The sequence below is a fragment of the Nothobranchius furzeri genome, chromosome 6 (assembly GCF_043380555.1).
Source record: "Nothobranchius furzeri strain GRZ-AD chromosome 6, NfurGRZ-RIMD1, whole genome shotgun sequence".
NCBI classification, from domain to species: Eukaryota; Metazoa; Chordata; class Actinopteri; order Cyprinodontiformes; family Nothobranchiidae; genus Nothobranchius; species Nothobranchius furzeri.
This window is the reverse complement of record NC_091746.1, coordinates 51,654,336-51,665,713: the sequence shown is the minus strand read 5'-3', so window position 1 is coordinate 51,665,713 and position 11,378 is coordinate 51,654,336. Positions and strand designations below refer to the sequence as shown.

Here is an 11,378-nt window from a genome sequence, read left to right as displayed (position 1 = left end):
GTAAAATGTTCAAAAAAGAAATCGGAAGGATAGATTTAGTCACTTTGTTTGGTATCTTAACATTAACAATAATACATTTTGTCATAAAACCTAACCTCATTCATCCATTTTTAGAAATGCTTAGCTCAAACCGGTGTTCAGGTTTAAAACAATTTTGCCTAAATGGAATAACTAAAAATTCCCAACTTCTCTTCATGGAGTTGAGACCTTTTCAAAAGAGCATAGTTTTTAAACCCTGTTTTAGAACAAGTTCTGTTAAAGGTGCATTATGTAGAAATGAAGTCAAAGTTGCAATCTTTTGTAAAATTTGGTTAATGCAACCACAACTCTGGAGCTTTTTGCCGGTGTTCCAACTGGGCTGCATGGTGACGCAGTGGTTAGCACTGTTGCCTCGCAGCACGAAGGTTGCAGGTTCAAAACTCGGCTGCGGCCTTTCTGCGTGGAGTTGCGTGTTCTCCCCATGCATGCTTGGGTTTCCTCCGGGTATCCGGTTTCCCCCACAGATCACAACATGCCCTATAGGTTATAAATTGTAAGTCGCTTTGGATAAAAGCGTCTGCTAAATAAATAAACATAAACTATCCATGCTACTCGTCAATATGTGGACCGATTTACATCGCAGGCTATTTACCTGAAGCGATGCGCTACCTCTGGAAGTTACAGTACAGCTTTTTGTATGTTTACCTGGCAGTTAGCTTGTAAATGGCTTGTAAAATATCGTACTGTAAAGAAATTTCTCTCATTGTTTACAGTCATTCACAGAATAGATAGATAGATAGATAGATATCCTTGTCATTAAATGATTGTCCATTCAACGGAATTTCCTAGCGCTTCACATTAGGTGTCACTAAAAATGCTAAAAATAAAAAAAATAAAAAAAATTGCTAAAAGGAGCACAATACGCACCATGCAATAAAACAAAGACGGTACAAAATACAATAAATAGTATCAAAGTGATTGATTTTTCTGTCTATTCAGGGTTCTAACAGCCCAGGGAAAGAAACTGTTCCTCAGTCTGTTGGTCCTGCAGCTGAGGGATCTGAACATTTACCCAGAGGGCAGCATGGCAACAAGGTAGTGGTTTGGGTGGTAAATGTCCCTGGAGATGGTCCTAGCTCTAGTGAGACACCTCTGCAAGGCGATGGTGTCCAAGGAGGGGAGGGTGCATCCAATCACCTTTTCCGCCACTCTGATGGCCTTCTGGTATCTGTTTTTGTCAGCTACTTTGCACCCCGCGTACCACACAGGGATAGCGCAAGTCATCACGACAAACGCTGTATATTTTTGCTAATTATACTACAGTTCTGTGTTCTTGAGTAATATCACCTATTTAAAATAAACCACGCTTAATAAGCCTGTTACTATACTGTAAACAATAGCAAAACTGTCGTTACATGCTGGGGTAGGAATATTCGATGAGGAAGCATGGATGGTCAGAACACCGGCCGTCGTCAAACAAAAAATAATGGGCGCTGCAGTATTAGATTGCAGGAGACAGACACGCTCACTGATGGTAAGCAGTAGTGACGTCCCTCTTTACTTTGTTTTGAATGGAAAAAAAAACGACAATCCCTGCAGCCAGCTGGATATGAAATATGTTTCAGTATAACCTTCCTTCCAAAAGAACTAAAACATCCTTCTGGAATTTTCTCGCTATAAAATTCTCACTATAGTCTTACATACTGCACCTTTTAAATATACATGTCCTTCTCAAAAATTTTCTAATTGTGATAAAGTTCATTATTTTCTGTACTGATAAACATTAGACTTTCATATGTATTAGATTCATTACACACATCTGAAGTAGTTCAAGTCTTTTATTGTTTCTAATATTGATGATTTTGGCATACAGCTCATGAAAACCCAAAACTCCTATCTCAAAAAATTTGCATATTTCATCCGACCAATAAAAGAAAAGTGTTTTAATACAAAAAAAGTCAACCTTCAAATAATTATGTTATGCACTCAATACTTGGTGGGAATCCTTTTGCAGAAATGACTGCTTCAGTGCGGCGTGGCATGGAGGCAATCAGCCTGTGGCACTGCTGAGGTGTTATGGAGGCCCAGGAGGCTTCGATAGCGGCCTTAAGCTCATCCAGAGTGTTGGGTCTAGCGTCTCTCAACTTTCTCTACACAATATCCCACAGATTCTCTATGGGGTTCAGGTCAGGAGAGTTGGCAGGCCAATTGAGCACAGTAATACCATGGTCAGTAAACCATTTACCAGTGGTTTTGGCACTGTGAGCAGGTGCCAGGTTGTGCTGAAAAATGAAACCTTCATCTGCATTAAGCTTTTCAGCAGATGGAAGCATGAAGTGCTCCAAAATCTCCTGATAGCTAGCTGCATTGACCCTGCCCTTGATAAAAAACAGTGGACCAACACCAGCAGCTGACATGGCACCCCAGACCATCACTGACTGTAGGTACTTGACACTGGACTTCAGGCATTTTGGCATTTCCTTCTGCCCAGTCTTCCTCCAGACTCTGGCACCTTGATTTCCGAATGGCATGCAAAATTTGCTTTCATCCGAAAAAAGTACTTTGAACCACTGAGCAACAGTCCAGTGCTGCTTCTCTGTAGCCCAGGTCAGGCGCTTCTGCTGCTGTTTCTGGTTCAAAAGTGGCTTGACCTGAGGAATGCGGCACCTGTAGCCCATTTTCTGCACACGCCTGTACATGGTGGCTCTGGATGTTTCTACTCCAGACTCAGTCCACTGCTTCCGCAGGTCCCCTAAGGTCTGGAATCGGTCCTTCTCCACAATTTTCCTCAGGGTCCGGTCACCTCGTTGTGCAGCGTTTTCTGCCACACTTTTCCCTTCCCACAGACTTCCCACTCAGGAGCCTTGATACAGCACTCTGGGAACAGCCTATTCGTTCAGAAAGTTCTTTCTGTGTTTTACCCTCTTGCTTGAGGGTGTCAATGATGGCCTTCTGGACAGCAGTCAGGTTGGCTGTCTTACCCATGATTGCGGTTGTGAGTAATGAACCAGGCTGGGAGTTTTTAAAAACCTCAGGAATCTTTTGCAGGTGTTTAGAGTTAATTAGCTGCTCAGATGATTAGGTTAGAAGCTCGTTTAGAGAACCTTTTTATGATATGCTAATTTTTTGAGATAGGAATTTAGGGTTTTCATGAGCTGTATGCCAAAATCATCAATATTAGAAACAATAAAAGGCTTGAACTACTTCAGTTGTGTGTAATGAATCTAATATATATGAAAGTCTAATGTTTATCAGTACATTACAGAAAATAATGAACTTGATCACAATATGCTAATTTTGGAGAAGGACCTGTACACATGATCTACCATGCCTCGTGTTCTAATAAACAATATCGTGAGCCAAAGTAGCAAAAACTTACTAAAATGTGTAGTCTGGTGAGTTTATCTCTGAATGAAAAAAGAAGCAACTGCATAGGATGCATACAAACTATAGGGATTTGTGAAGGATAATATCACAAAAATGTTACTTCAGAACACCATCCTGGTGAGTTTCTGGTATAACTGTAGGCTAATTTATTCATAAAAGTACAACTTATATTAATTAGAAGAGGAAACGAGCTTTTGCTGCAGCAGCCCAAAAGCTTTATGCTTTTAAAAGACTGTCAGTTACGTCAGAGCGTTTTTAATTCTGATTTTTAACGACCCTTTCACAAACGCAACCCAGATTTTTTAATAGTAAATTTAAACTTTTTTTAATTATATATTTGTTGATATTTTATTGTCTATTTTCAAAGTTAAACAGCGGAACAGTGAAAATCCGTTGTATCTACCCGGACGCGTTTTTATTGCCCACTTGAGACCAGCTCGGTTCGTTGATCTGACGTTGTGGTTCCTGTTGTTGTTGTTCGGTAATTACTATGCAGCGGTCGGGTTTGAGGTGTCCGGGCTGCGGTTCCTCCAACATTGTAAACGATGATCTTTACTGCCATGTCCAGCTGGTGTGCGTGGACTGCGGCACGGTGGTGTCGGAGGGCTCTCTGGCCGACGACCCAGTCGGAGGTTCAGGTAAGACGGAGGGAACATGGCGGAGACCTGTTGTTCTGTCTGGTTGGTTGTCAAGACAGAATATGTTGTTATTGGAATAGTTTAATTCCACCTATACTATCAGCTAGAAAATAGGAAATGCATCTTCGAAAATAAAATACTCAAGAAGATGGAAACAAAGAAGGCGAGCTCAATCGATCAGGCATGTGTAATGGAGTACCGATTGTTAAATTCAAGTTGCTATGCTATAATTTACTGGCCTGGCATAAAATAGACTTTAATAATCCCATAATGGGGAAATGTACACATTACAGCACCACATAAACTTACAGAAAAGAAAGACGAAAGATAAGATTACACACAAAGAAAGAAACGTGATTTCCAGAACCATGCAGCATAAGGGACATACAAGTACACAGATATACTAATGTACATATGGCATTGCACTAATATTGAACATACTTAGTATTGCAAAAGACATTAGAAATTGAGAGAGGAAAAAATTACATAAGAACACTACATTAATTAAATCAGCAACATTTTACATTCTGTCCTAGGGCTGGGCGATATGGCCTAAAATCAATATCACGATATATTGAGGATTTCACCTCGATAACGATAAATGGACGATAACTACAGGTATGTGCAGAAACAAAAGTTGTCCACTAGATGGGGCGGTCACATGTATTACGTTGAGTCACATATTTACGTGACTCAGGATGGTAAAGCTTCTTAAAGAGACATGAACGTTGCCAACCTACACACATCTTTTCATTATTTTTATTATCAAATGTATTGACATGGGAAACATCCTGATAAGTGTAAGAAATGTCGATAACGATACATTTTTTATTTATTGCCCAGCCCTATTCTGTCCTAATTCCCCCAGATGGATAATAATTCAAAAAGTCAGAGATTTGCTTTGCTTTTTATCTTTGTGTGGACATTTAGGAGTCAATCATTCACACAAAATTTTAATTTCCACTACTAATGTGGTGAAACGTGTGTTTTAAAAATGTAATAGTAATACAGAGTTTCATCTTTTTGCTGAAAAGCAGCTGTTTTTTATCTTTCTGGTTCTCCGTGCATTTTAATATATTTTTTGCATTCTGCAGAAAATACACATTAGAAAAACAGTTTCACCTACAAGTATTAATTCACTTAAAATTTCTACAACAGGCTTTTATATCCTTAGTTGAAATTTTTTTCACATTTCTCTCAAATTTATATAACTTTGTTGTGCTTAGAACACTGAATGATGTTCATAGGATGATGAAAACACAGGCTTTGACATGTCTGCAGGCACAAACCACTAAACCTGATAAATGATTCCATACTGCTGCGTCTGCATGACTTGAATCTATAAAAATGGTTTTAAAATCTGCATCATGAGGAGTCCAACTTTGTCTTTGTAAGCCGTCAGGTTGTTTGGCTGTAGAGGGAATTAACCACGGGGTTATTTGAGTTCATCTCCTATCAATTACATCATTATATTAAATATTCTGAGTAAACATGGGAATGATGGGAAACTAGGATCAGTTAAATGCTTAACTCGGACTTGAAGCTTCTAGTTCACATTTAACACAACAAGCATAACTATATAAATTAGGATTTGCAAAATGTCCATTTGCTAATTTTGTGTCTATTTTTTCCTTGTTTTTCTTAACAGATGTCAGCTACAGCCGATCCACCGCTGTGACAAAGGTTCCATGTCAAAACCTGAAAAAAGGTGAGATCTTTCGCCCCATATGGAGAAATGTGATCTTTTTTGTTCTTGTGTTCGGTTCCCTCCATATTTAATGACCGTGTTTTATATTGTGACACGGTTTTCAGATTTTAAAAGCTAGGAAATAATTTTGTTTGTGCAAAATATACAAAATCTTGGTTTTCTATTTATTTATTCAATATATAGAACAAACTTTGACTGTCCAACAAACTGCTCCCAGTAGTTGGTGCAGTAGTAAATGAAGTAGACTTTTTGCTAAGTTGTCTGTTAATTTCCTGTTTCATGTTTGATGACCTGAGGATATTAAAGGTGTGGATCACTTGTTTAATCAGTACATTTTTAGTGGGTTCCTGTAGGAATGAATGCCTTGTAAGTTGTACTCTGGGGAACAAAAGCTCCAGTGCACCTGTTTCAGGAAGTAGAAGATTGCCACATCAGAGCTGAGCTGCAAACAGCAGGATCAGAGTCTTATTTCCTGATATTTGGACATCTCTCCTCTGATTGGCTAACACGACTCTACCACTGACTCAGTTTGCTTTCCAACATGATGGTTTCCCTCCGCAAATAACACAAGCCTGGAGGAGCTCTGCCATGTTGTGGAGTTGCTAACAGTTAGCTTCTACTAGCCGAGGCGTTCTCTGCTGTTTCCTGAATGCTAAACCAACATTATGAAGAACTCAGAGTGACCAATTATAATCAGGAATAAGATTAGAAAATGTTTTTTTCGGCATTCCACATCTTTAAACTAATAAACTTCTATGAAACATGAGCATAAAAGAAGCAAACTCTAAATCTGTCTGTTGAGATGATTGAAGAAAGGGTTGGATGAAAAGGCTTTTAAGTTACCTGGATGTCTTTTTTTTCTCCAGGTCTGAGCCGTGTGAAGGAGATGTGTCGGGTTATCAGGGTGCGCAGGAATATCGAAGATCTGGCGTTGTCGTATTTCCAGCAGGCCTACGAGCACGAGAACTTCATCAGAGTCAACCTCACAAAGAAGGAGGTTCTGGCTGGCTGCTGCGTGCTTGTCAGCTGCAGACAGATGAACTGGCCCATCACCATAGGAACCATCAGCTGCCTGCTAAATGCTGACCCTGCTTTAGTGGGAGGAGTTTATAAAGATCTGTTGAAGATCCTGAAGCTCGAGGCTCTGACTGTCGGTATCATTGAGGTGTTGGAGGCTCATTGTCAGGAGTAAGTCGTGTTCTTATGTTACCACCACTGAGTTATACTCTAGATTAGAGCCCTGCACTGAAGCCCTAGGCCCTCGGGTCGGCCCGGCCCGAGGGCCGGGCTTCGGGCCAACGACTGTGTAATTACCTCGGACACGGGCCGGGCCGGGCGCCTTTATTTTTATTCGAAATCATTAAAAAAATTAAAACACTTAAACGCAGCAGTAGAGCCCTGCGCGGGACTGTTTTCTTCCTCCCGCTCCGCTCCCGCTGAATTTCTGACCATTACAGCCTGCAACCACAACGTGTGTGTTACACTCCCGCCCGCACCTGCAGCGTGCATGTCTACTCCTGCCCGCAACCGCAAAACTCGGAGAAATTATTACCTCACAATAAAAGAGATGTATTGAGTTTGCGTCCTCAACATGTCATTTTATAGGTTATCCGCTTTCACCGCAGCGCTGCGCTCCGTTTCAATCAGGCTGTACAGCAGGATTTCCCCTCGTAGCGATATTTTCTCTAACTCTGATTGCTTCATGCTATAGATTGTTGGAAAGCTGCTTTTATGTACTTTTAGGAACCGTTGGAATTATTTGAATCTGATCAACCATTCAAAAGTTATAAAACGGAGCATTTTGGATGACAAACTCGCACGTCTCTGAATCTGTGTTGTGGTTTGTTGCGCTCAAGACAGGGAATCCCGGTGGATACCGTAATGTATTGTATGTGCACGGAAAGCCCCATTTTTAATCTTTTCAGCACTTTTGGAATTTTAATGATATCTTGAACTAGAGCAGGGATCGGCAACCCGTGGCTCTTCCATCCATCTGCCGCTCTCTGTGCTTGTACAATAATGAATGGATATTTAAATAAAATGCTTTATATTTTACTGAATTAATTTTATATCTGTAAGTCAATTCTATGTGAAGATTGTCTGCGAAAACCTGAACAGTTCCAACCCAGTCTTACTGTGAGACCGGGTTGGGTCACGCTTGTGCGTAATCATATGCGCTTATGAGCTGAAGAGGATGTGAGATTCTGGGCTTCTCCTCAGACGGCTCCTGGATGCGTCGCACATTGGAGACAGGAACAAGCGCTATTCAGCCAAAGTTTCATAATCAGGGAACATTTTCTAAGTGACAAGTCTCTCTGAGAGACAGGGTTTGGAAAACACTCGCTTCAGTGGGAGGAAGCTTCCCGCATGCGCTTCTGCGACGCTCGGATCCTGCACGTCTTTTAACACACTGGTCAGGATTGACGCACTTTGTTTTCATTTAGTTGGTTAAAAAAAAGTCGGGCTTGGGCTCGGGCCGGGCCAGAGAATCCTGAAAACCTTTTCGGGCCGGGTCGGGCTGGGGCTCCACCCCCTCGGGCCGGGCCGGACACGGGCTCAGATTTTAGGCCCGTGCAGGGCTCTACTCTAGATCGGTGTTATTGGTTGTTTAGTATTATTTCATGTGGTGGGAGTGGCTGAGTGTTTTCCCTTAAGCCCCATGTTTTATTCTCTCTGGCCTGCAGGCCTGTTTGGATCTGCTTTGCTCTTTGATGAAATTCTCAGTCCAGTCTCACTGAAGTTATTTAGTTATGTTTTTATCTTTGAGCTTCTTCTGATTATGAACCTGTTGGGGCTCTAAATTATTCACTCAGATGTTTTGATTTAGTTCTTTTGCATTCTGAACAGAAGCCAAACTGAGTCTTTTTTGTTTGACAGATACAAAATAAACTCGGATCAAGTGCCTGAGGAATTAGCAGAAGATTGTACAGTTTTGACCAAAAGAGCCAAGGCTCTGGTGGAGCTGGCAGCAGACTCCTGGATTGTGACTGGTCGGAAGCCTTTACCCATGCTGATGGCGGCCACTTACCTGGCCTGGCAGTCCCTGAAGCCCAACAAGCATCGTCTCAAACTCTCCCTGGACAAATTCTGTCGGCTGGCCAAGGTTCAAAAGTCCCAATCTGCTCTGACTAGAATAACGGAGCTGAAGGAGGTGCTGTGTAAGCTAGGAAGGGAAATTCCGTGGGTAAGGGAAACTGTGACACCAGATAGCGTCATTCGGCTGGTGGGGGACATTTTGGAGAACAGGTTCGCTCTGCTAAGGAGGGCTCTTAGAAACCACGAAGACTCTCTGCAGGCTGAAAACGTTGTGAACTCTCCAAACAAGGAGACGGCTTCCTCCAAACCGCAGGAGCTGACTGAGAATCCGCCTGCGGAAGACCGTGGTCACCAGGGCCAGGAATCAGAATCAAACTGGGGGAAAAGAGTTCTGTTCGCTCCTCCGTGTGTGATTAACAGAAAGAGACGGAGAACGGAGCAGCCAGAGCTGATTGTAACCGGCGACGAGGAAATCTCTGACAGTGAAATTGATTCTTATATCCGTTCTCCACAAGAAGTACGAGACTTGGTTCAAGCAGAGAAGATGTTGGTTTCGTCTGACAAGGTATAAGGAGAGCAGCGATGCACTGAAGCATGTTTGTTTGTGTGTTTACTCAAAATTCTGTTTGTTGATGGCAGATTATCCTTTTTTTTTATCTCCAAATGCAAATAAACATGTAATCTTTACCCAAACTTGAAGGTTTTTTTTTAGATCTTAATGTATCAAATGTTTTCTTGTAATTTTTTGCCGTGGTTTATTTATGATTGATGTCTTTATTGGTTTTTCACTGCTTCACCAGAGTATATCATCTTATTGAGTTCCTGATGTGTTACAAATATGGAAAATATGCTAATGACTTATTTGTAAAAAAATGTATTTTGTTTTACTAAGAAATTTAAATGCATATTTTTCTATTTCAATCTTCTCTTATAATCTGCACAGATTGAGTCTTCAGCAAGATTTAGAATGAAGCAAATCTCCATTTCAGATTTAGGGCTTATTTCTAAGAGGCCGTTAACACAATTTAATTAGTTGCCAAAAGGTTGTTTTTTTTATGTGTTTAGCATGTTTGATGCAGCTTTTGGTTTACAGTGAACTGGATGTTTTTCTTTTTTATTTTTTTTTACAAACATTTTCATTACATGAACATAAAAAGAACAAGTGTTTTTTTCCTTTTTAAAGCGTATCTAGACTGCATTCATGTCTTCTGATATGTTAATTTTTTCACAAGACCAAAAATTGTGAATAAAAAACCCAAAATTCAGTCAACCCTGTTCTCACAGGTGTGATTAAAGTTCTGTGAGAAAACAGTTTTACAGAATCAGTTCTTAACAATAAAAACGTTCATTTACAAGCACCGTGAATATAATGTTACTCTGTATTCATGATGGGATTACAGCTGCAGGTTTGGTGATCTGTTCAGATTGGGAACAGGTTTAAAAACAAAAAATACATGTTTTTTTTTTTCAAAAAAAATTTATGGCAAACACATTTTAAATTCCTCTGCCATGTTTCTTGTTACCCCTCCCCTTCACACATTTTACATCATAGTCGGGGTGTAACAGTGACAAAATAACAAGAATATCCCAAAAGTATTGTCCCAGACTTCTCAAAGGTTGAATATGGAACACGGACACTCTGGTGTTCAGAGGTGGTATTGCAACAACAGAACACATTTTCTAGCTGTCGGGATGTTGGTTCACCGCTGACACGTTCAAGCACTGTTCAGAAACAAATCGTACAGGTTAAGGACTCATTTCTACTAATAAGTTTATTTTACAACAGTATTTACTGTTAGAATGGTGCCCTCTAGTGGCTGCTAGATATAAACATAAACCCAGTGTCGTGCCCATCTGAATAAATTAGATTTTTTTATTTTACGTATAGCTTTTAAAGGAAAAACCTGTACGTTCATTCTGCATACCTCTAAAAGCCCTGTGGCAGTATTATTTAAAAAAAAATAGATTTTTTAAATTAAAACGTTCCAAATTCCGCCTTAACACAGTTCTTAAAGCTGTTACGGCAAATCTGTAAACAAGCTAAGTTTTGAAGGCAAACATGCTCATGGGATACTCACCCCTCGGATTTCCTTCCTGAGACATTTCTGCCATAACCGGGAATGTGCCGGGCGAAAAAAATAGTGCTAAATACCAGTCGCCAAGCATTTTCGAGGTCCAAACATCTTTTGTTGTCCGTGACTTCAAATGGTGTTTTTCTTTTTGGGACTCTTGTCCTGAAGTGGTGTTTCTTCCTCTCTGAAGAGAACCTCTCACACCAGCGGTGTTCTGTTGCTAAATACGTGAGTGAGTAATGAATGGAGGACCCAGGGAAGCGCGGCGGTTTGGCAAGATTGACAAGTTGATCCTCCAATGGTTGCATTCAGTCTGAAACGTGTTATTGCGAGAGAATCACTTTATTAAATGTTTAAATTTTTTATCACAATATATTTCTAGCTATACTATATTAGAACGTTCAGCTAATTTGTTAAAGCAGCTTTAGTGATTAATTTTGAGAGAGGAAAACCAGTCTTCTAATCCGAAATAGCAGAAAAGACATTGCGAACAGTGTTAAGGACTGAATGCTTTTGAATTACACACCATAATACACAACACACACGTGATCCACTATA

The 11,378-nt window shown here is 40.4% G+C and overlaps 1 protein-coding gene across 1 annotated transcript; it reads left to right on the top strand.

Annotated features, from left to right (window-relative positions):
- The first annotated feature begins 3,833 nt into the window (after positions 1 to 3,833).
- brf2 (BRF2 general transcription factor IIIB subunit) lies at positions 3,834 to 10,108 on the top strand. The gene is made up of 4 exons (XM_015941365.3): positions 3,834 to 4,004; positions 5,653 to 5,712; positions 6,579 to 6,900; positions 8,590 to 10,108. Exons 1-4 carry the CDS (start codon positions 3,857 to 3,859, stop codon positions 9,317 to 9,319), a joined length of 1,260 nt encoding a protein of 419 aa, XP_015796851.3. The 5' UTR covers positions 3,834 to 3,856; the 3' UTR covers positions 9,320 to 10,108.
- The last annotated feature ends 1,270 nt before the right edge of the window (positions 10,109 to 11,378 follow it).

Bases quoted from the DNA above. Each gene is read 5' to 3' on its own strand.
- brf2 (XM_015941365.3), top strand. From the start codon at position 3,857: ATGCAGCGGTCGGGTTTGAGGTGTCCGGGCTGCGGTTCCTCCAACATT. The intron at 4,005-5,652 runs GTAAGACGGAGG...TTTTCTTAACAG, and splicing joins CGACCCAGTCGGAGGTTCAG to ATGTCAGCTACAGCCGATCC. The intron at 5,713-6,578 runs GTGAGATCTTTC...TTTTTTCTCCAG, and splicing joins ATGTCAAAACCTGAAAAAAG to GTCTGAGCCGTGTGAAGGAG.